Source organism: Sceloporus occidentalis, unplaced genomic scaffold (genome assembly GCF_023333645.1).
Source record: "Sceloporus occidentalis isolate IW3139 unplaced genomic scaffold, rSceOcc1.0.p SCAF_7, whole genome shotgun sequence".
Taxonomy (NCBI): Eukaryota; Metazoa; Chordata; class Lepidosauria; order Squamata; family Phrynosomatidae; genus Sceloporus; species Sceloporus occidentalis.
This window is the reverse complement of record NW_028316987.1, coordinates 11,274,279-11,301,550: the sequence shown is the minus strand read 5'-3', so window position 1 is coordinate 11,301,550 and position 27,272 is coordinate 11,274,279. Positions and strand designations below refer to the sequence as shown.

Here is a 27,272-nt window from a genome sequence, read left to right as displayed (position 1 = left end):
AGAGGGAACTGGTGGTGCTGTTAATGTGTGTTCAAAGAGAACATTCAGTATTAATGGGACAGAGTAATTTGTTTCATCCCCTCTAATCTTACACATTAATAACAGCCTCAGAAGCCTCTCAGCACTTGGTAATTACTCTAGATTGCAGCTGCTTGGGGCTTATGTACTTCATGCCTTGAAACTGCAATCCTACCCACACTTACTTAGGAGTAAGCCCCGCTACACACAGCGGGACTGACATCTGAGTAAGCACATGCAGGATCTGTCTGGATGCTTCTTGGTGTTTCCCTAAGCCTGAGTTTCCATAAATCTCTTCTTGGGAAGGCAGAACACAGCAGAATCCTCTTGCTCCCAATCTGTTTTATCCCTGGAGTACTGCATGATAAAAATACATCCCAGATCCCCAGGCTTTCAGTAATGAATATTGAGAGAAAGAGGGTTTTGCAGGGTCTGTGTGAAGTTCCACTGTAAGGATTGGAAACATTGACTTTAACCAGACACTAACCCCTACTTTGTAGTGTGCCAAAGAATTCAACCATAGCTGTGACTCTGACATGGTTTTTGATGCTCATTGCTCTGAAGTAAAGGTGAAGGGCGGCCTTTTATATGGGCAAGACCCTTCCAATGTCTTTGCTTGTTTGTTTGTTTAATAACAGTCTCTTCAGCCATTGTGCATCCCAGCATCTGGCAGCCATGATCCAGCTGAAGTAGATGTGAAACCAATCCATCTACTCCAGCAGACCCATGATTTTCTAAGGATGTGCATGGGGTAGGAGGGTTTTGTGGGGGGTTTTTTTGGTCACACCACAGTGCTAATTGTGGATGATTCTTCTGACTTCTTCTGCTTGCTGGGCAAAGACTTGAGATATTCTAGGTGCCGTCTGGCATCTTCTTGGTTCTGCCTGACATAGTAGATCAAGTATGAGATCACCATGGCGAACCAGCCGAACATGGTGACCAGCATGGCGATGTCTGTGGTCTTTTTGTAGATGTTGCAGAAGTCTATGTCCCCCACTAATTGTAGGAAAGGTTTGCCAATGTACTCCTTTCGGGCAGAGGCATCACACACAATACCGTCAGAGGTGCCAGCGACCAACTCAACCCTCTCAATGAGTTGTTGGAGTGTGCAATCACAGAGCCAAGGATTGCTGGATAGGTTGGCTTTGGCTTTGAGGGAGTTAAAGACATCCTTGTTGACTGACACTAGTTTGTTTGAAGAGAGGTCCAAGGAATGCAGATGTTCTGACAAACCCCGGAAGGCTCCAACCTCCACACGACTGATGACATTGTGTGACAAGTCTAGTTCCATCAGAAGTGGCAAATTTTGAAAAGCGTCATTGGGCAGGAAAGAAATCTGGTTGTAATCCAGGTACAATTTATTGGTATCGTTAGGGATATCTTTTGGGATAATTGTAAGCTGAGCTCTGCTGCACCGGAAAGTCTTGAAGCCATCTTCAGTGGAGGGGTAGCAGCCCTTGGGAAAGGTGGTAGCCGAGTGGAAGCAAAAGCCCATTAGAACAAAACTGTGGAGGAGCAACCACATGGCAACCGAATGGTAGAGGAACCAGTCCAGAAAAGGCATTTCGGGGCATCTGGATAGCGGAGCATCCACTCCGTCATTGGTTGCTTCTTGCACTTTCTTTTGCTTTTCAGGAAGTTTCCAAGACTGCACCTCAAGGAACACTATCTGAAAGACAAAGGACAGTAAGGAATTAGATTTGAAGCAATTGTTTCATTAGCAGAATGAAATTTCTACCCACAAATTTATACTATGCCAGTGTATCTGGTGCTTTGTGTACTGATCATACAAAAAGTGATCATCCTACAGGCAATACACATCTCTCAAATTTATATTCTTGTTCTGTGTGACCAGCTTGAGTTGCTTGTGTCGTTGGTTCTGATTTGCATGTGGAAGGAATTAGGAAAACATTCTATAATTCACACTGTGTGTAGAGTTGATTGCACTGTTAAGGTGATGTTTATTTCTATGAGCATGGTTTAATCATACAGACAGATGATGGGGACAAGTGACAATTTATTTTGGCTTCTTTTTAGAATATACTAAATTTCAAATGTGGGAGAAAGCAGACACTGACCATACAGCTGGTTTTAATAATAACAGATTTTATTTATATCCCACCTTTCCACAAGGATCAAGGCAAGTTACAATGAAATACATAAATAAAATACATAGTCCAAACATAACTAAAAGTACATATCCCCTTATCTCTTACCCTAAACCTAAAATAACAACACTAAAAATAACACCACTAAAATGTAAGTTAAAATTAATTAAAATAGGCAAGATTGGAGAGAGAGAGAATCGGGGCAGTCCAAGGGCATTTAGATGATGTTCCTTCAAATTTCACAGTGCTGGGGTGTTCTTTGATCCAGCTTTGAGGCTAGAGGTCCAAGTAACCAGGCCAGAAGCATCTTTCATCAGGTGAGGCTGTTGTGTGCCTTCTATAATTCCTGGACTGAAAGAGCCTGGTCATGTTTAGTTATCAATACTCTGGCAATCTGCAGGTTAGGCCACTGTAATGAACTGCCATGAGCTGCCATCAAAGACTGGACAGAATTGGAGTTATTATAAGGTATAGCATTAGCTGCTGTGTTATTAATGACAACAAATCATTGGAGATACAGTATACAGTCGGCCCTTCTTATACACGGATTTTTTATACACGGATTCAAGCATCTACGGTTTCAAAATGTTCAAAAAAAGTATAGATTTCAAACATCAAACCTTGATTTTCCATTTTTATAAGGGGCACTGTTTTGCTATGTCATTATATTTAATGGGACTTGAGCATCCATGGATTTTGTTATCCATGGGGATCTTGAAACCAAACCCCAGCTATAACAAGAGTCCACTGTACTCACCAATGCAGAAAAGAGCTACTAGAGTTATCTGTTCAAAGTCCTACATTGAACACTTCTGCACCAACAACCTGTCCTCTAGATTCTTCTTTAAAGGGCCCCCCTCCCTTTTACTGCCATCTAAAGAGAGGTGTGTGATATGAATATAAGTCTTTGATTATTTAATCCTTGCATGTGAGGCTGAATAATTTCAGTAACTTTCTCCCCACTGAAAGAGAAAATGAATATATTGACAAGCTGGGGCATGTTCAGGGACTTTCAAAGGTCTGAAAACCAACTCTTATGAGGAATGACTTAGAGCTGGGTATGTTTAGCTTGGAAAAGAGAAATCGGAGGGCCTGAACAGACAGACCAAGCCTGTGGTATCCTACCCCTGGTTCCAATGAGGTCAGTCCCTGGCCTGACAACATGATGGGAAGGTGTGTGCACCCCTACACGCCTACCACTGCACCATGGAGCTGCTGCTGCCTGATGCCCCCATCATGGCCCATAAAGGTGGAAACAGAGGCACCTGGCTATGCCCACATGGCCAGGCACCCCATCTGACATCACAGGGTGCAACAGGGGCCTTCAGGGAACACACAACAACGGCAGCAGGTAAGGGGTGTGCTTGACTGGCTGTTGCCGCAGAGTTTTTAAGAAACTCAGTGGCAAACAACTGGTCTTTTTGCCCCATGCTAATGCCTCTTTTTGGCTGAGATCGGTCCAGTAACACTGGATTGATGTCCAGACTAGCCCAGGGTTACTGGCATGCATTGTTTGTGTAGGACAACATAAGGACAAGGTAAACACAGGCCTTGCGGTACATGCACACTAGCACTGAGAGCTGTCCTAATAGCCATCTTTAAATATCTGAAGGCATGTCATCTAGAAGATAGAGCAAGCTTGTTTTCTGCTGCTCCAGACAGTACGATACGAAGCAATTGATTCAAATTGCAAGAGATTCCACCTAAACATTAGGAAGAACGTCTTTATGAACTACTTGGCAGGGAAATAGACTGCCTCAAGAGGAAGGGTGGACTCTCTGTCTTTGGAGGTCTTTTAACAGAGGTTTGATGGGCATCCTTCAGGAGTACTTTAGTTGTTCATTACTGCACAGCAGGGGGTTAGACTACATTGCTCTTGTGGACCCTTCCAACTAAGATTCTATGATTTTCTGAATATTGCTGCATTTTTACCCAGTATACACATCCCAAAATGTTTCTGGAAATTAGTCTGGGCAGAAATACCGGTGATGTTTTCCACAAAAATCATGAAGGTGTGTGTGTGTGTGTCCAAAAGACAGGTTTTTGCAGAGAAAACTGTCTTCAGAGATGCATGAGCATTTTTTGCATAAAATTGGTGTTTTGTGCACAAAAAACCTGATCTTGCACAGAACCCCCGTGTCTAGCTTAAGAATTTGTTTTTTGCATGAAAATTGTGGATTTTGAGTGAAGAATACATTTTCCATGAAAAAAAGTTTACAAAAGCATACGTTTTGTGCAAAATTGGTATTTTTGTCCAAACGCACGTTCACAAAAAATGTGCACTTCAAGAAACCTAACTCTACAACTGAAGTTTTTTCCCCACTTAATCAACTTCCAGGCTTCTACCTAGGTTGCTCTCATATCTGTTTCCATAAACAACTGATTCAGAAGCAGTCACATCCCACCTGCTGCACCACTGTGACACTGCAAGAATCCACCCTATGTCATCACAATGGCCATAAAATAAAATTTTATTATATAAAATAAAAGTATTGCATAAAATTTTAAACTCCATAAAATAAAATTTAAACTCCACAAAGTGCTCTTTATCTCCTGGACCTTAAGACTCTGGAAGTTATCACACGGGGGGGCCAATCCCACAATAATCACACTATTGGCTGATAAGGGGAGCATAACACTATAGCGATCTATGTTTCTGCGCAATCACGCCATAATGATGATATAAAAACAAAAGGGAAATGCACTTGTGTTCTGCATAATCACATTCTTGCATTATTATTATATCATGATTAAACATTTCATGCATGTGTTATTTTCCCACTAATGTGCATGTCTGGAAAACATGGTTCTGTCCCAAACAATATAAAATAAAATTTCTATATTTAAGAAAATTATGGCATGGTACAGACCACCCTTTTGTGCCATGCTGATGCCGATTTTAGGGTTAGGAACCGTGCGGCAACCAAACGGTCCCTAACCCTAACACAGCGTGGTGGCACTATAATGGCAGCGCCCTGGCCAAACGGGGTGCCGCCATTGTGATATAAGAGACACATGGTGTCTGCATGTCACTGCTTATCGCTTATGTAATGGGTGCGCCATTGGCGCACTCATTACATCCGCCCAACAGCACAAAAAGAACCCATTTTTTCTGGATTCTTTTTCCTCCGGATGGACACCGCACGGTCTGGTGGCTGTGGCGTCCCTCCAGGGGGGGAAAGACCACTGACAGGCCGCCCTTTTCAGGCGGTCTGTCCCGTGCCTATGTTTATTTAGTTCAAACAAAATTGTACTCTGCACCTCAAACGGACACAAATCTGATTACAGCAATAAGAATGAATTGTCTGTACCGCAAAGCAAAGCAGTCTGGAAAAAGGTCCAGAAAACTCTGTGATAGCATGAATGAATTGTCATTGACTTCTGCATGTTCACAGCAGCGCAAATAAATTGCTATTGAGAAACCATTAATGGAGTTTCCCCATGAATGATAAATTCCAGAATGACTATGGGTTATTCATAACCAAACTACTGGATGAGCGTGACATCATGTGAAAATCTTTGTGTGAACATGACAGGACCATTCCATTTCATCCCGTTTTAAATCCCCATGTGATAATCTCCACTGTCTCCCATAGCCCACATGGCCTCTGCCTGCATGGCTATCCCTCCATACCATCTTAACTTAGGACAACGTCTTGACAAAATGTAGGCCTGTGACCCTAACATCATCATATTTTTCCTTCTCCTGTATAATTTTAACATCTGCGCCTGATGAAGGAGCCCATGGAGCTTCAAAAGCTTGTAACATGTATTATGTGCATTTTGGTTCACCCAATAAATGTATCCCTGTTCAACAGTGAAATGTCTTGCAAGATCGTGGTACTAAATGCCACAGCAGAGTGTCAAATTCCACCATTTAACAGATGACAAACCCTGTCCTGGTTCTGGGATGAAACAGAAACAGAAACAGCGGCTCAAATGACTAGGCCAGGATCTGATAAAGTGACACTAGTCAGCAGTTGCTGGCTTTTGGTGTGCTGGGAGTCTTCTAAAGCTCTCTAATCGCTTCAGTAGATTGCCAGAGGAACTGTTTTCACCTCATCTGAAGAAAGCATAGTGAGCAACCTTACAGGCTAACCAAAGATCTTATGCTTAACCTCTGTTCTGTTCATGTAATGGAATATAAAACAAATGTTCATGGGCACATGAACTACAGCTTCACAAAACAAGCAGTAGTGTTGCCAGATCTCAGGGCCTGATTCCTTTTCTCTAGTTTTCAGAGTGAGAAGGAGGAATCTCAGGGTAACAGCACTGTCTTAAAAAGCGTGGACATTTTTTTTCATTTATTAGATTTTTCTTTATTTGAATTGCATCCTCTGCATACAGCCAGCATAGTGTAGTAGTCTGATTGTTGGATTATGACTCTGGAAACCAGGGTTTGATTCCCAGCTTGGCCATGAAACCTACTGGGTGACCTTGGGCAATCACACTCTCTCAGCCTCAGGGGAAAGCACTGGCAAAACCTCCTCTGAACAAACCTTGCCAACAAAACCCCATGACAGGTTTGCCTTAAGGTCGCCATAAGTTGGAAATGACTTGAAGACACCCAACAACAACAATCCTCTTTATAATTGTGTCATGCTTAATGACAGCACCAGGTTATGTTTCTTATGATATTATCAGGGACTACCTCCATGACATCAATAAAAATCATCTCCAAGTGTCAGATTTCAGCCTGAAGTCTCAGGGCCTAGAATAGTCATGACCTGCCAACCCTAACCACAGAATGGCATGGAGCATTCTGAGAGTTAAAAACCATAAAGCAACATTTCCAACTGAATGAACATAGTGAGTCAAGGGAGGGGTTTTTGGTTAGGAGAAGGTTATTAAAGTCTGGACCTGTCCACACTTGGGAGAAAAGTAAAAATGGGCTCTTCATCTATTCTGCTCCAAGCCTCCCCCATCTGTTTTCTTTTCACTAGGTGTCTACAATGTGGATGTTCCTATTGTCCACCATCAACTCCCACCACTCCTGCCTTTTCCCTGTCAGGTTTCTCAGAGCCAGGACACTGCCTGGGAGCCTCAGTTTACCAATGGCCAGGCTAGTTCTCCACTCAGAATGACATTTAAAGAAAGGATTTTCCTGCTTGTGAGGTGCCTGATGCCTTGTTCTGACCTCAGAGTGTGCGACTAGCAGCAGCACCAAGGAGAGAAAAACCCAGTTCCCCACCTGGAAAGACTTTTACAGAAAGGTTTTTCTCTTCTGAGTGCCACGGCAGTGAGTTCTGAGATTAGGTACTGGGTGCCTCACAAGCAGGAAAAAAACCTTTCTTTAAATGTTCTTCCAGGTGGGAACTGGTCCAAACATTGGTAAATGGATGCGCCCAGGCAGCGCTCTGTCAATGGTGGGAGCTGCTAGGGTGGTGGCTGCCAGGCAGCATCTGTCTTGCCTCCCCACACCTACCTCCCAAACCCAATGTGGATCCACTAGTCTATGTTGAAGGAAACACCAGAGATTTCTGCAAAGTCTGGAGAAAAAAATGTGTTTTTAAAACCTAGATTAAGGGAGTATACCCCAAGTTTGGTTTGGATAGGGCATTGTGTCATGTGTCCTGATCACATCAGATGTAGGGAAAATGTTGTGCTTTGTGGGAACTGATTGCGTCAGATTCAGGGTAGGTTGGTGTTCAGGATTTCCCCCTCATACTGTATAGACAAATCTGAAGGACAGTCTAAAGTTTGTGAAACCTCATGGCCAGGCTGTGGTCAGACACATCATTTTGTGAGAGAAACGACAGGTGATGTGTCTCCATGACAACTCACAATTAGGCATTTGCTTTTTGACACAGGACCATTCTGGGATGTTCTGAACAGGAAAAACCAATCAGAGAAGGGGGCAGCCCTCCCTTTCCTCCAGCTAAGGATGATGTAATCTAGGCATCTGTGTGTGAAGGCAGACTGCAGTTTGAATGAGAATTAGGAGAGATACAGAAATGGAGAGGCAAGATCAGGCTCTATGGGATAAATGTTGGAGAGACTACTTTGTTAGACAACAGTTTCCAGAATCTCCAGCTACTGGTCATGCTGTGTAGTGAGATTCTGGGGACTACTGTCCAACAAAGTAACCTTTCCAAGCTTTGCTGTAGACTAAAGGCATCTGAAGGTGCTTATCCTCTAAATCTCTCTCATGCATGTGGGAGCAGTGGACTCCAGCTGTTGGTCAGAATATTTCAGCTGTGACTCCACTAGCATGGGGGAATGCTGATCACTTTCATTATTTTCCCACATTTGAATTTTTAAAACTTTGGGTTCTTTGCATCCTGGGTAGGACAACATTTCAAAATTTAGATAAATTATATCAAATTAATTGAAATCATTTTCTTCCCCCCATGTCTACCAGCTAAATTAAACTGATGCAGCCAAGTCTTGATTTATGTTAGGGTTGCAGTATTAGGCCTTGTCTGCCACCATTACCTTGGCCTTCATTTCCATCCTCTGGTTGCTCTTTGCACTGGGATGCCTGACACGTCTGCCACTAGCCATGGGTCACTTACTTCTGAGGTCAAAATGAGGCACCCAGCAACAGTCACATGCTAGGTGTCTCATTCGGACCTCAGAATGAGTGATCGATGATGGCGGTAGATGTGGTAGATCAGTGGTGGTAGACAGCTGCTGCCATGCAGAAATAGAGGGCTCAGGATCTTCCTGGGAGATCTGGAGCAACAAGTTAATTATTTTAATTTGTTTTATGCACTGGTTCTGGTGCGGAACATGCTGGACATCGTCCAGACTGCCCACACTAGAACTGGGGTTTGGGCAATGCGTCATCCAAACAGGACAATACCAGAATGGGGAGGGGATGGGCCTTTTGCTCCATGAAGACAAGGCCTTGAACTTACAATGTAAATTGAGGCTACTGTAAATGAGGAGAGCACGTTCTGTAGGGTAACACTGGAGACCATGAGGATGTGTTCCAACAGAACTGAAGTAGTCACAAGGTTATTAATAAATTTAAGGCATAAAAATCAGTGCTTTCCTTTTTTAGGCTATAGAAACCCCTCCCTTCCAGATGATAAGACTCCAGTTGCTCACCCTCCCATCAAAGCATGCAGAAGAAATCCCTTCCAGCAACACAAAAACTCCATGATGCCAGTTTCTTCATTCTCCTCACATACACCATTTCTAAACACGTAAAGGAAACTCCAAATTTCCATCTTCTTTCTCTCTCATACCTTCTTCTAAGAAGGCAAAGAACCCCATTCTGCCAACAACAGTAACTTCAAGTTTCTTCATTCTCCCCGTGCTCCTCCTTCTAAGAAGGCAACTCATTCGTTCTAGCAGCACCAAGACTGCACTTTCACCCCACGTACTGTAGGTGAGACTTTCATTTTACTTTTCTTGCTGGAGAAATATTAAATTTGAAATGCTGCAAATAGAAGTGACACAAATTGAGATTTGCCTGTACATCTATTTGTAACATGTTGTGTCTGCCTGCCTTTTGTAGGTGTTAAAAATGAGGAATGTCTCAGAAAAAGAGTATCTATCCTAAGTTGGCACTATGTAATATGACTGAATGCACAAGGTGCCAAATTTTTAAATACAACATTTTAAGAGGACCTACACAGAGAACTCTGTCCGTTTATCTTTTGCTAAATTTATTTTTATATCTCTTTTTTTTAAAAAAATTCAATTCCAATTATGACAAAAATAGTGGATTTTGGTAAATTCTGATCAAGTATAAAATAAAGCAAAATTCTCACCCAACTCTAGCCTCCACTGATGCTTAACTTGCATATAGGCAAATCAACTAAAATATCGGTAAATGCCAATAAGCCAGCACTGCCTTTCTTCACTGTGAACCCAAAGAAGCTCTATAAGCACTGACCTCCTAGACCGTCTCATCATTTGGGGAAGTAGAGTGAATGCAATAGTATTTAAATGGGCCCTTTGAATTCCAGCCAATGAACTGAAATTGCCTGCTGAAGGGAAAACCCAACCAGCCCCCCTCTCCATTTCTGTTACTAAAAACTGGAGTGGATCATTTTTAGCCAAACTCAAAGGGAGAGCTTGTGTGAACTTTAGGATGCTCCATAGCATTACCTACACCTGCAGCTTAGTCATGTATTTACTCTTTGTATCTGGGCCCTTTGTAACCTGAGGCCCTAAACCAGAGCTGGAATTAACGTGGCATTCCAGATCTTGTTAAGACTATAACTCCCAGCAGCCCTCATCGGCATACACCAATAGCAGTGAATGTTGGGAGTTTCAGTCCAACCAAATCTGGAAGGTGAAGTGATTCCCACCCCTGGCCTAAACTGTACCTTATGAGTTTATCGCATGGCTTAAAAACCCGCCTTACCCCTGCCATGTTGAAGTCTCTTTGGGAATAAAGATGGGTATTATCACACACAAAATGCCACCGATGCCACCACCCAGCTGAATCCCAGCTAACTTCTGTCCAGAAGCTACATTCAACCAGTTTCTTTTCAAAACCAGGAAGTTCCTGGCTTTGCAAATTGTCCAGCTGAGCACAGCTTCTAGCTGGCAGTTAGCCGGGATTCAGCTGGGCGGCGGCATAGGTTGCATTTTGCGTGCGATAATACCCGACTTTATCCTGAAAGAGATTTAAATGCAGCAGGGGTAAGTCAGGTTTTTAAGCCATGAGATAAACTCCATACTTAGCTTGTGTTTAACACCAGCCCTGCAACTAGGCCCAGAGATTCTTCATTGCCAAATCAAGTAAGTGTAAACAAACTGCTTGTGCTTCTATTGTTCAAAATGACTCGTCGCCAAAATGCCACACAGGGTCAAAAATCCTTAAGTGATCCACATAAAATTTTGTAATTATGTTCCCCATCCATTGTTGTTGTTGTTTTTAAAAATAAACCCTATCCGGAAAAGTAACGTCAGCAGGGTGGGAAACCACTAACAGAAAAAGGAAATCAGAAGAAGGAGGTACCAAAACATGATGGCATCAGATAAGCTCTTTGTGAAATGTGCCCACATAGTCAACAGCTGCCTTTTCTCTGCACTGAAATAAGGCCACACATATCCTTGGCACCAAGCTCTTGGGAGAAAACAGCCTAAGACTCATAGCAAACCTATCGTTCCTACTTTATAGAGGGCTGTCTTCTATATGAAGGCTTGGCAGAGGGCAATCCTCTACTTAAAGTTGTCTGTTTGAAGGACTGTCCTTTTGATGCAGGGTTTAAAGAGGAACTACCTTAATAAAAGAAAGCAACAGGGCTTTGAAGTCACCCATCAAAAGTTAGCTCCTGAACAGCAGACTGGAACAGATGTGCAAGTCATCTGGTCACAGCGTTCTCCAATTCTCTGTGGCCTTGCATTTCAATTTAAACTATAGCCACTATTTCTAAATTGGCATGTATGCATATGAATGAGATTTGAATTTTATACTTTCCTCTTCCCTCCCCATTCTGTTTTCCTTTTGTGCTATATCTGTTAGATTGTAAATCAGCAGGCAAGGGCAATCTATTTTTTAATTCCTGTACAGCACTGAAAACATTTTTAAATGCAGCAGCAAGCATAATAGCAGCAATACCCCCAGAATAGTTTGCAATGTACTATATTTCTTCTTGTTGCTGCTGCTGTTGTTATGTACCTTCAAAGTTGACTCCAACCTATGGCAACCCTATCATACAGTTTTCTTGGCAAGATTTATTCAGAGGTGGTTTGCTCCAGATCTCATTTCTGCTACACTGATAAAATGATAAATGTTCTCAAATGACCCAAGGCTGGTTTTCTGATTAGTCACTTGCCTGGGTTGAAGAAAACAAAGGGTTGCAGTTATGGAAGTGGCTCTCTAGAATAATATAGACACACAGTTAGATATGAAAAGACTAGAATTGCAGAATATTCCAGAGCTTCAAGTGACTTTTCAGCTCAACTAATGAAATGGCAGAGAACCACTCCTCTTCCACAAACACACATACCCTGAGTTTCCTCATATGTTCGTATGAGCCCATGAATATAGCAGGAAATAGTACTGTATTGGGGAATCTTACCCCTGCCCCCCAGGATTTAACATTTCAGGGCCAGCAATCCAATTAGGAAGAGCAAAGGAAGCACACCAAGTGGGAGATGTTCTCCAACAAACTGGCAGTTCTCCACCTGTTCCACCACTTTCCTCTATTTTTGGAAGATAGAGCTGGACATAATGCATAGCCTGTCCTGCACTGCCTGAATTGCTCAGGTCCCTTCTGGTGTGGTAGAAGAGACTATCCTACTGCCAGTGCAGAAGGCATGCATCTGACGAAGTAGGCTCAAGTCTACAAAAGCTCATGCTACCAACTTCTTTCTTCCAGTTAGTCTCAAATGTGATATTGGACTCATTTGCATGCCAGTGTTGAAGGCAGATTCATTTGCCAGTCTAGTCAGCCTCTGTACATGAGATGGAGGGTGTACGTATGTGCCATCTTGTCCTTTCATCTCAAGCAGCAAAATATCTTTGTCTATGACCTTAGGCAAGTCACATGCTCTCGGCCTCAGGAGAAAGCAATGGCAAACCCTCTCTGAACAAATCTTGCCAAGAAAACCCCAAGATAAGTTTGCCTTAGAGTTGCCATAAGTCAGAAGTGACTTGAAGGCACACAACAACAAAATATGTGACTTACAAATGATACCTGCATGACCCAGTATACCTTTCACACTGGACAATTACAGTGGGCCTTTGGTGTCCTCCAGGGTTTGGAGACCAAAGACCATGGATGCTCAAGTCCCATTAAATACAATGACATAAAAGGAAAACGGTGTCTCGTGTAATGTTTGTTCTTTGGGATTTATATTTTTTAAAAAATATTTTCAAGCTGTAGATGTGCTACAAGGCATATCTGCTAATATGTATGTATGTATGTATGTATGTATAGGTGCCGGTTAAGAAATTATGGCAATGTTACTGTTTTTACACTACAACACTGGGGGGCAGGGAGAATAGATTTCCCAGGGTTTGGTATTATCTAAGATCCTGTTTGCTTTGGCCAGAAGTCCAGGGCCTTTTCTAACCATTATGCTCTGAAACTGGCCCTGGTTTGTCTACAATGGTGGCCACTACACCTGGCTGCACCCAGTGAAGCACCGCAACATTATTTGCACAGAACAACCAGGCCAATACCACATTGATTTGGCTGGCCTGTCCCATGTCCCCAGATGGGGTCCAAAGGCCCCAGCCATGTGATCAGGGGTCCCTCTACCCTTTGTTCTCATTGACTGAATGGGTGAGTCAACCCTCAGAAGCAATGGTGCACCAGGTGGCCCGTCCAGAACTCTTACATGTACAAAAGTGGCAGCAGCTGCTCTGGGGACAGACCGCCATCTTTCCCTGCACTGCTCAGTGCAGAGAAGGGGGATAGCATGGTACCTGGCATTTGAACAGCTGGCTCAGCCCAATTCATGTCCAATCCAGCTATTTGCTCACCGTAGGATTTCAGGGAAACACCAGTGGTTTCCTGACTTTGACAGTTCCAGGGCAAAGTTGGATTCACAGGGAAAGCCCACAGCATTCTGCTGGAAGTCACCATGCATCGTGCAAATAAGCAGCACCAGCCATGGGATGAGGATGGGTTGTTGTTTTTTTGCCTTGCAGATAACACCTAAGTAGAAATACAATGCATCTTACCATGCAGCAGCAGTCAGAACCAGATAACCTTCCAGATTTTGGACTCCCAAGTCCCAGCAACCCTAACCAACATAGCCAATGGTGAGGAATGCTGGGAGTTGTTGTCCAATAACATCTGGAGGGTTGAACAATTCCCACTCCTGCCATAAAGAGCGAGGGAAGCAATTGGGATACAAGGGAGAAAGCTGAAGAGCAGAGCTTGAAAAAAAGTTATTTTTTACACTACAGTACAATTCTCAGAATCCCCCAGCCATCATGGCCCCTAGGAATTGTTGTCCAAACAATAACTTTTGCAAGTTCTGATAAATTGTTATTTTAATCTCTTTTTTAAAAAAACCACCAACACCCCCATCCAAACATTAGCTTTTCAAAATTCACCCAACACTGCTCATGTTTCCAAAGCATACTTTGTATTCCTAAGAGCTAAGGACTCTTCTGTTTTTTAAGCTTCAAAAGAAAGAGGCAGAGAGAATAATAATCCAGCCAGGAAACAAAACTCTGCACCAAGCATAATAATCCACTCTTGCTGTGATCAAAACTATGCAATCAGAAGCAGGCTTGTCTCCCAAAATCTCAGATCAATAGGCCTCTGCCCGTTTTCAAAAGCCAATTATGGGCTGTGGGTTTTTAGAAAATTGTCTTCTGTCTCTGTGGAACTATTAAAGGTTTTGAGCCCATGTGTTTTATGAAGGTAATTTGGTCCAGATTTCTGTGAAAGGAGCCAAGCAAAGTTGTTTGGGTCTTTCCTTCCTTTCAAGCAAATGAGTGCTTGCCAGAAAGGCAATCCCATTAAATGGCAAAAAGGGATTCACTAAGTGTTTGCAGGCCTTGCAGATGATGAGTTGTGGTACCTAACTGTGCCAAGAAGGATGGGAAAGCCCTGCCTACAAGAAACTGGCCAGATTCAGACTAGCAAGTATTGCCCTGGAACAGATTCCTTGGAGTTCAATCGAGAAGAACACCAGGTAATGCAGCTTCAGACATTAGTGGGGTTTGTATCCCAGCCAGGAGAGGGGAATGCTGACAAAGGAATGGGAGCCCTCCAGCCCTTGTCAGCATAGCCAGTAATGAGGGGTGATGGGAGATATAGTCCAGTCACATCAGGAGAGCCACACAATCTCCTCCTGAAATGACTTGAGTGTCTGACTATCAAGTACTGCATTCTGTTTCATGCTTGTTGTATTTTTCAACACGGGTTTTAGGTCATCCCCATTCTAACAGCAACACAAGAGGGCAGGCTTGCCATTACCTCCTTAGCATATATCTTGTGTTGAGTCAGAATCACTTCCAAATGATGAAGTAGGGAAGCTTTTATGGACTAGAAAGAAAGCTGCTCTTGATTTCCATTCCTCCTTTGGATCATCAGTGTGTCAGAGATAAGTTACAACAATTTATCTGTGGACAGATGGAATGAAAAAAATATGTGGGCACAAAATTTGGAAAGGGGACATTCAGAAGGTTGAGCAAAATGCAGGTGGTTGTTGTGATGACTCTGTCACAGGGATTTATTCAGAGGTTTGCAGATGCCTTTCTTTAGCTATAGCCTACAGCACCTGCTATTCCCTGGCAGTCTCCATCCCTAACCAGGCCTGATCCAGCTTAGCTTCTGAAATCAGACAGGATCTGGTGCCTCCGGGTATTTAGCCTGGCTCAAAAGCAGGTACTACTGCCATAAAACACAAGAGGAGGAGATTACATTGTTCAGAGCCAGTTCCAGGATTAAGATAAGTCTCGTGCAAAGTCCTATTTGGAGCAGGACAGCCCCCTCTTGCTTCCTCTCCACAATGGCCAGAGAGGTTACCTTCTGAAACACAGTCAAATACAAAGATGGCACTACCTAGAGCCAGATTTACAAATACACAATGCATTTGCAGTACACAGCTCGTTCTACCTCCTGTCCTTGCAATAATGACAACTCACACATCAAGAAGCAACATTTAAAATCTGGGAAGGAGGATGGCACAGTGATCAGATGCCATGGTAGGCATGGTTCTGATAAGGTGATTACATGTGCGCATGCCTTCAAGTTGCTTGTTGACCTATGGCGACTCCATGAATGTCATAGGGTTTTCCTAGGCAAGGAATACTCATAGGTGGTTTTGCCAGTTTCTAACTCTAAAATATAGCCTGCAACACCTGGTATTCATTGGCAATCTCCCATCCAAGTACTAACCAGAGCTGACCCTTGTTAGATTGAAAGAATAATCAGAATTTGGTACCTTTAGGGTATTTAGGCCTTTCTAGAGTTGTTGCACACCTACCAAGATTTTACAGATGAAAACTAGGACACCTGTGTCCAAATTACATTAGAGTGTGGTTGAGATGGCAAAAGTTATGAATGAAGAAGAACTCACAAGATAGCAGAGGCTGCAGTAGTTTGCTCTTGCCTGACCATACTGGGAAGTATTAGATTTCACCCCTCCTCTCTCCACTACTGATGAGTGCAAACTTCTATTTACTGTGAACTCACCTTGAAGCATCTGAAGCAAACTGAAGACAAAAGTGGTGGAGAAGGAGAAAAAGAAGCGAAAAACTGGAGCATTTTCAAATCAGCTAAAAAACTGGGATGACAGAGGATTAATTGGGACTGTCCCTGCCAAATCGGGATAGTTGGTAAGGTATGTTGTTTGCCTGTGAAAGATAGCTCTATCATTACATTCACAAATTCCCTAGTAACTGTAGCTTTAAACACCTGATCAATAAAGATATTGGAGTCATAGCAAAATGTGAAAAAGCGAGCAGGCACCCTTTTAAAACCTCAGGACTTGGAAACTTCCAAGTAGCAAAGGTGAAGCAGCATGCTTCATGCAGAAAAGGAACAGCTGCTTGTCCCCTTTCTGGATTACACCCCTGAGGCACTGTAAGGAACATGAGAATGACCATTGAGTTCCTATAGACTATGGGAGACAATTATGCAAACTTTCAGATATTGTTGAACTACAACTCCCATCGTTACTCACCAATGGCAATTGCCTGGAGTTGATAAGAGGTGTAGGCCCACATCTGAAGAGCCACAGGTTGACCATCCCATTGCTTATAGGAAAAGAAAGGAAGGCAGAACTGTTAAAAAATTCATGGACACTGCTACACTTAATGGTAAATTAAAAGTAGAACAATATTCCAAAATTGTACCACATAAACCTAAAATTTGGTGCTACAAAAGAATTTGACATATAGAAATTATCAGCATTATTCCTTCCCTACCCAGTGGCATCGCTAGGGTTGGTGTCACCCTATGCAGTAACTCATGGCGTCACACACACACCCATTGAACTCCTCCCATACCACATTATACAGAATCCTTAGTAATGTTTTTGTACTAATGTTTCTCATAAGTCTTAATTCCTCTGTGTGTGTGTGTGTTAAAAAATGGGCCTCTCCTCTCTCCTCCCACTGAGCCTTGCCACTCATTCATTTAAAGGGATGCAGACAAATGCCACAACCCATTTCTGTGAAAAGATAAGATGTTTGGGGAGCAGTGGTGTCACTAGTGATGCCCCTGATCCTACCCCATCCCCATTTTAAAACAAGTTTCTAGACCTTAAAATAGGGGTGGAAGAGAGTGGCATTAGGTCAGAGCTGCAAAGTGGTAATGGGTTGGTCTTGGGTTGACAGTAAGTAGAGCCAGGCCTGGTATCCTCAACACCCCCTTTCTTCCACATATACAACATTCATGTTCTCCTTCTTGCCCCCGCAGCATGTGGAGATTGGTGTGAGGTGTTAAACTTCTCTGTTCATTGATATTCCATTGCTCCCCTTTCTGCTGCCCAGCTGGTTGGCACAGAGCACTGAGGAGCAAGATTATGATGCAGAGGATGGCAATGAGATAAGGAGAGTCATCACAATCCCTCTCTGGGCCACTGTGGGAATGAAACTGCAGTTTTTTGCAGAGATGATGGCATGGGGGCTTGTGAGTCCCCTCACATCATCCACCCCATCACAGTCATGCTCTGCCCCATATCACCAAACTAAATGATTATAGTACTTTGATTACTATGGCAATATCCTATGGAATGTTGCGATTTGAAGTTTAGGGAGGAGCATTTAGAATTCAGCCAGAGAATTCCAGTGGCTCACCAAACTACTAGCATCAGATTCCACTGGATGCATCCATGGCTGCTAAAGAGGGATCATAGTGCTATAATAGCATAATGTGAAATGGGATAGTACATGGCACCCTCATGCAGTCCCAGAATCCTCTGGTCACAAATGGGTTACTTAAGCTGCATCTGTACTGCAGAAATAATCTGGTTTGACACCACTTTAACTGCCATGGGTCAATGCTATGGAATTCTGGGATCTGTAGTTTGTTGTGGCAGAGCCGGATTATTTCTGAAGTGTGGATGCAGCCCTAGTTGACTAAAATGTGGAAAATATTTATAAACAGAAGGTACTGAAAATCTGAAAACAACAGGCATAAAGGTATATTGACAATGAGTTTAGGTTCAGTGTGAAATACACTTTCAGCTCCCACACAGCCAACACAGAGCATGAAGATTTTGCTCTCCAAAGGACCATCTTCTCTCATGCGCCTTCTCAGACAGTAAGATTATAAAACACCACTGTTCCTTCTCTGATCCCTCCTGCCTTCTTAAGTTAGCAGAGACAGGGCCTTTTCAACTGTGGCACCCTATAAATGGAATCCCTTCTCCAGGAAAGGTCTGCCAGGTGCTGAATTTAATATCTTTTTGGGACTAGGCAAAGAGTCATGATGTCCAGTATTCCACTCAATATCATTTTAGACAGATTATTTTAACTCCTACAGTAGTGGTTTGAGGTTTTTGTGTGTGTGTGTTGTTTTACAACCCTATAAAAGTCTACTCAGAATTATGTCACAGTGAATTCAATGGGTCTTACTCTCCAGATAGATATGCACAGGACTGCAACCTTCATCACTTTGCTTGCATTCTACTCTTCTGCTTCAAATACCCTTTTCTTTGACATTTGTTTTTATGAATATTGTAAATTGCCCTGAGAGTTTATTACACTAAAGGGCAGCTTTTAAAAACATTTCAAATAATTAAACAACTGTAGTATTTATGTCACCGAATTGATTTCCCTACAATTTGACTGTCTTGGAAGTTAATGAAAGAGCTATTTAATGGAGACCAGTTTACCTGAAAAAGAATACAATGCCAGCTTTGACCAATAGGCCAAAATACCACTGAAAGTCTAAAACATTTTTGCTGCCAGAGACAAAAGAAAAGACAGCAAATCCCCATTCTCATTTCCCATACACCAGAAGCTAACCTGGCTACTGACTCTGGTTTCAATACCAGAGATGGGAAGGCCATCCTCCACTATCCCTGAGGCAACAGACTTAGGACCCTATCACACTAAGGTTTGTAACGCTATTATTCTACTTTCATGGCAACATCATATGGAATCCTGAGATTTGCAGTTCAGGGGGGCATTTAGACTTCTCAGCCAGAGAGATCTTAGGCCTCACTAAACTACAAACCCAGAATTCCACAGGAGGCAGCCATAGCAGTTAAAGTGGAATAGAATCATAGAATCATAGAATCGTAGAGTTGGAAGAGACCACTAGGGCCATCCAGTCCAACCCCCTGCCATGCAGGAAATCCAATTCAAAGCATCCCTGACAGATGGCCATCCAGCCTCTGTTTAAAGACCTCCAAGGAAGGAGACTCTATCACCCTCCGAGGGAGTGCATTCCACTGTCGAACAGCCCTTACTGTCAGGAAGTTCCTCCTAATGTTCAGGTGGAATCTCTTTTCCTGTAGCTTGCATCCATTGTTCCGGGTCCTGTTCTCTGGAGCAGCAGAAAACAAGCTTGCTCCCTCTTCAATATGACATCCTTTCAAATATTTAAACAGGGCTATCATATCACCTCTTAACCTTCTTTTCTCCAGGCTAAACATCCCCAGCTCCCTAAGTCGTTCCTCATAGGGCATGGTTTCCAGACCCTTCACCATTTTTGTCGCCCTCCTTTGGACACGCTCCAGTTTCTCAATGTCCTTTCTGAATTGTGGCGCCCAGAACTGGACACAATATTCTAGGTGGGGCCTGACCAGAGCAGAATACAGTGGCACTATTACTTCTCTTGATCTAGACACTATACTTCTATTGATGCACACTAACTGTTATAGTGCTATAACAGTTAGTGTGATATTCAGCTAATTCATGGGGTCATCCACAACTCTGACCTCAGCATTATGGGAACAGCCAGGATATTCTGGAAGAATTGGCAGGGAAGCTGCCACCAATGTCTGTCAGCTATTGCCACCTGAGACCACCAATTCATTCCGCACCATGTTGATGGTTTGTTGTTATGTACCTTCAAGTCATTTCCAACTTATTGTAACCCTAAAGCCAATCCAGTGGGATGTGATAGTTTAGTGGTTAAGATGTCAATTCTGACAATTGTAAGATTGTGAGCCCGAGTGCTCCATGATGGGGTGAGCTCCCATCACTAGTCCCAGCTTTTGGCAACCTAGTACTTTGAAAGCATGCAAATGCAAGTAGATAAATAGGTACCACTTCGGTGGGAAGGGAACAGCATCATGCTGGCCACATGACCAACGCTGGCTCTTTGGCTTAGTAATGGAGATGAGCACTGCAGTCGGTTACCACTAGACATTCATGTGAAGGGACTACTTTTACCTTTACCTTTACCTCTTAAAGCCAATCCATCATGGGTGTTGGTTTTTGTTTCTGTTTGTAAGATTTGTTCTGCGTTTGCCTTTGCTTTCCTCTGAGGCTGAGAGAGTGAGGTTTGCCTAAGGCAGTGGTTCTCAACCTTCCTAATGCCATGACCTTTTAATCCAGTTCCACATGTTGTGGTGATCCCCATGTGGGCGGACCACCTGGAGACAGAAAAAGGAGCTGTGTTTTCCGATGGTCTTAGGCGACCCCTGTGAAAGGGTTGTTCGACCCCCAAAGGGGTTGCGACCCACAGGTTGAGAACTTCTGGCCTAAGGTCATCTGGTGGGTTTCCATGGCCAAGCAGGGATTTGAACCCTGGTCTCTAGACATAGTCCAATGCTCAAACCACTACACCACGCTGGCTCTTATATTTGTTAAAACAGAAAATCCATGTCATACCTGCAAGAGTCATGTAAGGAACTGTGGCACTCATGCGTTTGTTTGTTTGTTTCCTAGTGGAGTCATGTCTTCTACACTGTACAGCTAAATAACATCCATGTTTGTTTGTTTGTTTGCTAGTGGAGACATGTCTTCTACACAGCTAAACAGCATCCATAATAATAATAATAATAATAATAATAATAATAATAATACATTTCATTTGTATTTTCCCGCTTCTCCCAATGGATCAAAGTGGGATTACAACCAGGAAATCTCCATACAATGGCAATCATATCTAAAAACATCATAGAAACATCATGTTCCCTGGACCATGCCATGCCCTCTCCTTCCTAGATAGTATTTCTCCAGACTGCAGTTTGTTTTCCTTTCTCTTCCCATATATATTTCCAGGGGGAAAAACACATCTTCAGAAGCCAGATTTTGCTTAACCAGAACACAGAACCCTTTCTTCACACACCTCTTTCCTGCTTGCTATGGCTGATGTTAACACACCTCTCTTTACACATACAATTCGGAGGCACAGAGTCCTGCTAAACAGATTTCCTCGGAAGGGAAGCAGATTTTTAAAAGAAGAAAAAGGAAAACTATATAGAATAACGTTGTAGCATAGGGCTGCACGAAAATAGCGACGATCCATCTTCCAAAGCCATAGTGGGCTGGGAAGAGGGGGAGCAAGTCTGGCAGATGATGTGCGTGGCAAAAATTCGAATCAGAGTTGCGCCATGTGATTACACAAAATGTACGCTATTGAGTGATGCCTAAACTCTAGAAATGGAGAAAAGTCACAAATATTCCATGCAGAGGAGGGGATCTAACCATAATTTCATCCTTGCTTATATTATTTATTTATATTGCTGTTTCATCAGTTCTTGCATGCATGCGTGTGTGTGGTGTGTGTGTCATCTTGATGCAGAGCCAGAGAAAAGGTCTACACAACCATCAGATCTGTTGCAAGCTACCAGAAAGCAAAACAATTGGGAACTGAAAATAGAACATGAATATGAGGTTTAAAAATCAGCCCTGGAAAAGGTGTGAACAGGTCAGGTTCAAGTACCTCCGCGCACAGATGCGTGCGCACACACACAAAACATTGTTCAGATTCATTTTGCTGCAGAGATTTACAACTGAGGCGACCTAGAGTGGCCCCATCCCCAATGAAGTCTTCTCCAAACCCAGGTCTTCTTTCCTTGCCTCTTTCTCTGGTGGTTTGAGAAGGATGCTTACAGAATGAATGCCCCCCCCCCCACTTTTACTATAGATACATAATACATTGCACATTGCATAGTATAAAAATCATTATTTTTTTAAGGGGGAAAAGAAAAAAGGGGGGAGCCACGAGAGGGCACCAAATCAGCTTTCCTCCCTAACACAGCAAGGGTCTCTTGCTAGCTCCATATCCACATTATAGACACACACTATATACAACATGCAACCATTTCATTGATAATAACACCATTTCCCACTGTTTCTAAAAGCTAAGGGGGGGGGGGGAGTGAAGCAGGGGGAATTTGGCGGGAAGAGAGAGAGAGAGAAAGGTTTGTTTGTTTTTTCCAAGGGTATTTTGTGGGAGCCTATTATTATTTTTGGGGAGGGAAGCTCTTACCTGGCTGCAACTGAAGAAGAGGCAGGCTCTTCACACACCCCTTTCCTGCCCTTTCTGAACCCTTATTCTCTTTAGACACCCCAATAATGTCATCCTTCCATTTTAAAATCAAGCTTGGGGGGTCCCATTTTATATTAAAAAACCCACTTCATTTTCTATTTTATATCTTATATATTTCTATTTCAATTTTTATCTTATATCTTTTATATTTATATATTTATATCTTTTATATTTATATTTTATATCTTAGATATTTTACATCTTATATTTTATATCTGGTATATTTTATATCATATATATATATATATATATATATATATATAAACACCTTTTTCTGATAAATTTTATATTTATATTTTACATCTGATATATTTTATATTTATATTTTATATCTTTTACATCTTTTATATCTTATATATTTATATTTTATATCTTCTTTTCTATTTATATTTCATGTGCGCTATATTTTATATCTTATATATTTTATATTTATATTTTATAGCTTATCTATTTTATATCTTAAATATTTTATATTTATATTAAAGGTATATCTTATATTTTATATCATATATATCTTATATATTTTACATTTATATTTTATATCTTATATATTTTACATTTATATTAGATATATATATATATATATACTAAATTATATATTTTATATTTATATTATATATCATATATTTTATATTTATATTAGATATATATATATATATACTAAATTATATATTTTATATTTATATTAAAGATATACATATTTAATATATTTATACTTTATATTTATATTAAAGATATATCTTATATTTTATATCTTATATATTTTATATTTATATGTTATATCTTATATCTTATTATAGGTCTATATGCCTGGGACCATAAAAAGAAGTCTGCCAGTGCCCTCCAGGGAGGATGAGGCTGAGAGGGAGACCACTCTGAAGCCTGCCAGGGCCACCTCTCTCCTGGGCAAAACAAGGGCAAAACAAGAGGGGCACCTTTCCTTGGCAGTAAGTGCCAGTCCCAGGGCAACTGGGACCAAGCCTTCCCCTATTTACCTTCTCATGAAATGGGGAGGGAAAGCATATAGGAGTTTACAGCACTCCAACTTTGGAGGATGGAGTTGAGAGTCTACCAATACATGGACTGAGGGTCCTCCAAGCCCAGACCTCCTTTGGAAGGGAGAAAGCCACCCCAAGAGACTCACCTTTCTCGGCCACTTGCTGAGAGGCAGCCTGAGGAGGGATGGAAGGAAGGAGGAGGCGAAGAAGGGCTAGAAGGAGAGCTCCCCATCTGAGCAACAGGCATTGCAGCTCCCTGCCTTTTCCCTTCTCTTTGCTTCTCCTTATCCCTCGAAGCTGCAGGATCCAAGCAGAAGAAGACCTTTCTCCAGCATCCTCCACACACCTGGAGTTGGACAGGTGAGCTCCTTCCTAGCCCACCTTTGGATCTATTGGATCTTTGCTCCTCTATTGAGAGAGAGAGAGGTGTGTGTGTGTGTGTGTCAGAGAGAGTGAGTGTGCAGAGTTGTGTGTCTCTGATGGTGCTGGTGTGAAAGGCACACCTCCGGATGGCTTGGGAAAGAGTCGTATAGGAGCAAATCAAGGGGGGTGGAGGGGGAGGCTTGGTTATAAAGGGGGCACCCCCCCATCAGGGGGCACCCAGGTCCTCCCTGCCAAGGAGGACGGAGCCCCCAACATGGAGGATCGTCCGGAAAAAACTGGAGGACACAGGACCCAAATGTAAGCTATAGAAAGAGGGTGCTTCTCTTAAGCCAGGCTCCAAAAGGAAGGCATTCAAAAGAAATAGGGGGGAGAGGACCTAAAGCAAAGCTGTCAAAACGCAGACATGGAAATGCATGCCTCTCAGGCACGCTGAGAATGGAGGACGTGGCCAAAAAAATGGAGGACACCATCCACCATCACTCCCTTTAAGACTACTCATCGAAATAGAAAATGCATGTTTCTTAAGCCAGGGACGTTCAGGATGGAGGGCATTCTCAAAAAATTGGAGGACACGAACCCCCCCCCACCATCCAAAAAAAGCCCCCCTATGACTAGTCATAGAAGAGTCATGCTGCTTAAGTTAGGCATGCTCAGAATGGAGGACGTTCCCAAAAAATTGGGGGACATCAGCCACTACCTCCCCCCAAAACCCTAAGACTATTCATCGAAAGAGAAAAAGCCATGCTCCTTAAGAGAGGATATTCAAGAGACATCGGGGGGAGGACCCAAAGCAAAGCTCAAACATGTAGAAACGCATGCCTCTCGGTCATGCTCAGGATGGAGGACACTTTAAAAAATGGAGGACACAGCCCAAGGAAAGGTTTTTAAAATCACTCATAAATCTAAATGCATGCTTCTTGGTCTTGATCAGAAATGGAGGACGCTTGGGGGAATCCCCTGCCGCGCAGGAGGCTGGGATGTAGGACGGGTCCGGGAAAAGGAGGACGCCTGGTCGCCCTGATCCTGGGTCCAGAGGTGGGCTGGAGAGGTTGCAAAGCGTGTCTCTCTCTGTTTCGATCTGTGTGTGATCTCTGCCTCTGGTGGATTCCCTCCCCTTTCTTACTCTCCAAGCATGATCCCTCTCCTGGGAACATTGCAGGGAGGGGATCACAACAACCACAACAACACACACACACATATACACACACAGGAAGGAATGTCATTAAGAGGACTGCACCAAGGGACAACCTAAGGGGTGACCCCACTGCTCCCCAAACCTCTGCCTTTGGACTGTGGCTTTCCCCTGTCTCCCTTTAAAAGGATGTCATTGAGTTTAATTAATTGGGAGGGTTGGGGTTGTCATGTCTTATTATGCTTTTCTGTATTTTATATCGGTTGGAAAATACAAATAAATATTGTTACTATTATTATTATTATTAAGAGATGGGGAGTGGGGGGAGGAGAAAGGGGAGGTCCCAGAGACTTTTAAAAATTAATTAAATATTAATATTAATATTAATAATAATAATAGGTTTCATGTTTTTAATTAAATTTAAAATTTAAAATAATAACTTAAAAGCATTAAATCTACATTATAAACCATCCTGGGCATAAAATGCTATTTGAAAGTGCTGAAATTCTGGACCATGCCAACGAACTATCATGTCAGAATGCTCAGGGAAGCCATTGTAATGTTGTAATAAACACCCGGACAAGCACCTGTGTGTGTGTGTGTGTGTGTAATGTTTTAAATGTTTTAAAATTGATAAGACCATATATATATATATATATATATATATATGAGAAAGAAATTTGTCATAAACACCTGGACAGTTTCAACAGGAAAGAAGAAACCCTGAAAGTAAACAAAGTTTGTCTACCTGTCCTGAAAAACACCAAAATCAGTTCCCAGCAAATGCAAATGAAAACCACTCAGGATTAGGGTTTTTACTTAATGGATCATTAAGTAAATGGACATCCTGTAGGCCTTGCCATTCAACAACAGAACAATACACAGATTAACACATACATCACTTCCTCTCAACCAACAGTATATATACCCTACTCTCTTCCATGCAAGCGTTCTCTGAAGATGCTGGCCCGAAAAACCCACAAAAAACTATGGATGCCGGCCGTGAAAGCTTTCAACTTCACATTAAATCTATTATTATTATTATTATTATTATTATTATAACAGCAATAGTGCTTACATTTCTATACTACTTTATAGTGCAATACACTCTTAAGCCAGGGGTCCCAACCTGTGCTTCGAGGAGCCCTTAGGGCTCCGCATGCACTTTCCAGGTGCTCCACGGCTACTCAAGGAAAATGAAAGAAATAAAAATTGAATGAAATTAAACAATAAGAATTATAGAATCATAGAGTTGGAAGAGACTGCAAAGGCCATCCAGTCCAACTCCCTGCCATGCAGGAACTCTCAGTCAAAGCATCCCCAATGACAGATGGCCATCCAGCCTCTGCTTAAAGGCTTCCAAGGAGGGAGACTCAACTACACCACGAGGGAGTGTGTTCCACTGTTGAACAGCCTTACTGTCAGGAAGTTCTTCCTAATGTTGAGGTGGAATCTCTTTTCCTGTAGCTTGGAATATATTCTTATATATACTCCTAAACACTATTATCTTGTAAGACATAGGATAGGCCTCTTAGGGGCTCCGCCATAGAAATAAGGGCTCCGCCAGTCAAAAAGGTTGGGAACCGCTGCTCAAGGTGGTTTGCAATGTGTTAGCCAATTGCCCCCAACAAGCTGGGTACTCATTTTACTGACCTACTAAAGGCTGGAAGGCCTACTTGAACTCACAACATTTTGGCTGCAGGATCAGCGTTTAACCACTGCACCACCAGGACTCCCTGCTTTGAATTTTTTTTAAATTTAATTTAATTTAATTTAAAAAATAAATCCTGGAGCCTCTCCTTCCTTCTTCCACTGAGCCTCACTCCACTCACACCATCCCTTAAATTTTCTTCGTGAACATGATGTCTTACCAAATTTTCCCTTTAACCACGTGAAAGCATGGTACATGTAAATACATTGAGACTGTGTATATGGTATTGTGATGTAACGGTATACTTTTAATGTTGCTAGTTGTTTATGTCACAATTCTTAGCGTTACACTGAATGACATACAGTATGAGAATTACAGTTTATGAGTAATATTAATACAAAAAGCATTACTAAGGGTTCTGTATGGTGTGGTATGAGAGGTGGTTAGTGGTGTGTGTGTGTGTGACATTATGAGTTACCACAACAGGTGATGCCAACCCTAGTGACACCACTGCCAACAAGTTACTGTACAACCAGAGAGTCTTGATCCTCTTTCTTCTTTTCTCTTGGGTAGTAGTGAGGGATTTCATTCTGAAGAAAACATCTTTCCACCCATTAATATTACATACAGCCTTCCATCAGCTTCCTTTATCTT

The 27,272-nt window shown here is 42.3% G+C and overlaps 1 protein-coding gene across 1 annotated transcript; it reads right to left on the bottom strand.

Annotated features, from left to right (window-relative positions):
• Window positions 1-513: 513 nt before the first annotated feature.
• LOC149309176 (leucine-rich repeat-containing protein 3B-like) lies at window positions 514-23,746 on the bottom strand. The gene is made up of 2 exons (XM_089531194.1): window positions 23,598-23,746; window positions 514-1,687 (listed from the first exon to the last, which is right to left on the bottom strand). The coding sequence occupies exon 2, from the start codon at window positions 1,580-1,582 to the stop codon at window positions 800-802; it is 783 nt and encodes a 260-aa protein (XP_089387320.1). The 5' UTR covers window positions 1,583-1,687; window positions 23,598-23,746; the 3' UTR covers window positions 514-799.
• Between the last annotated feature and the right edge of the window lie 3,526 nt (window positions 23,747-27,272).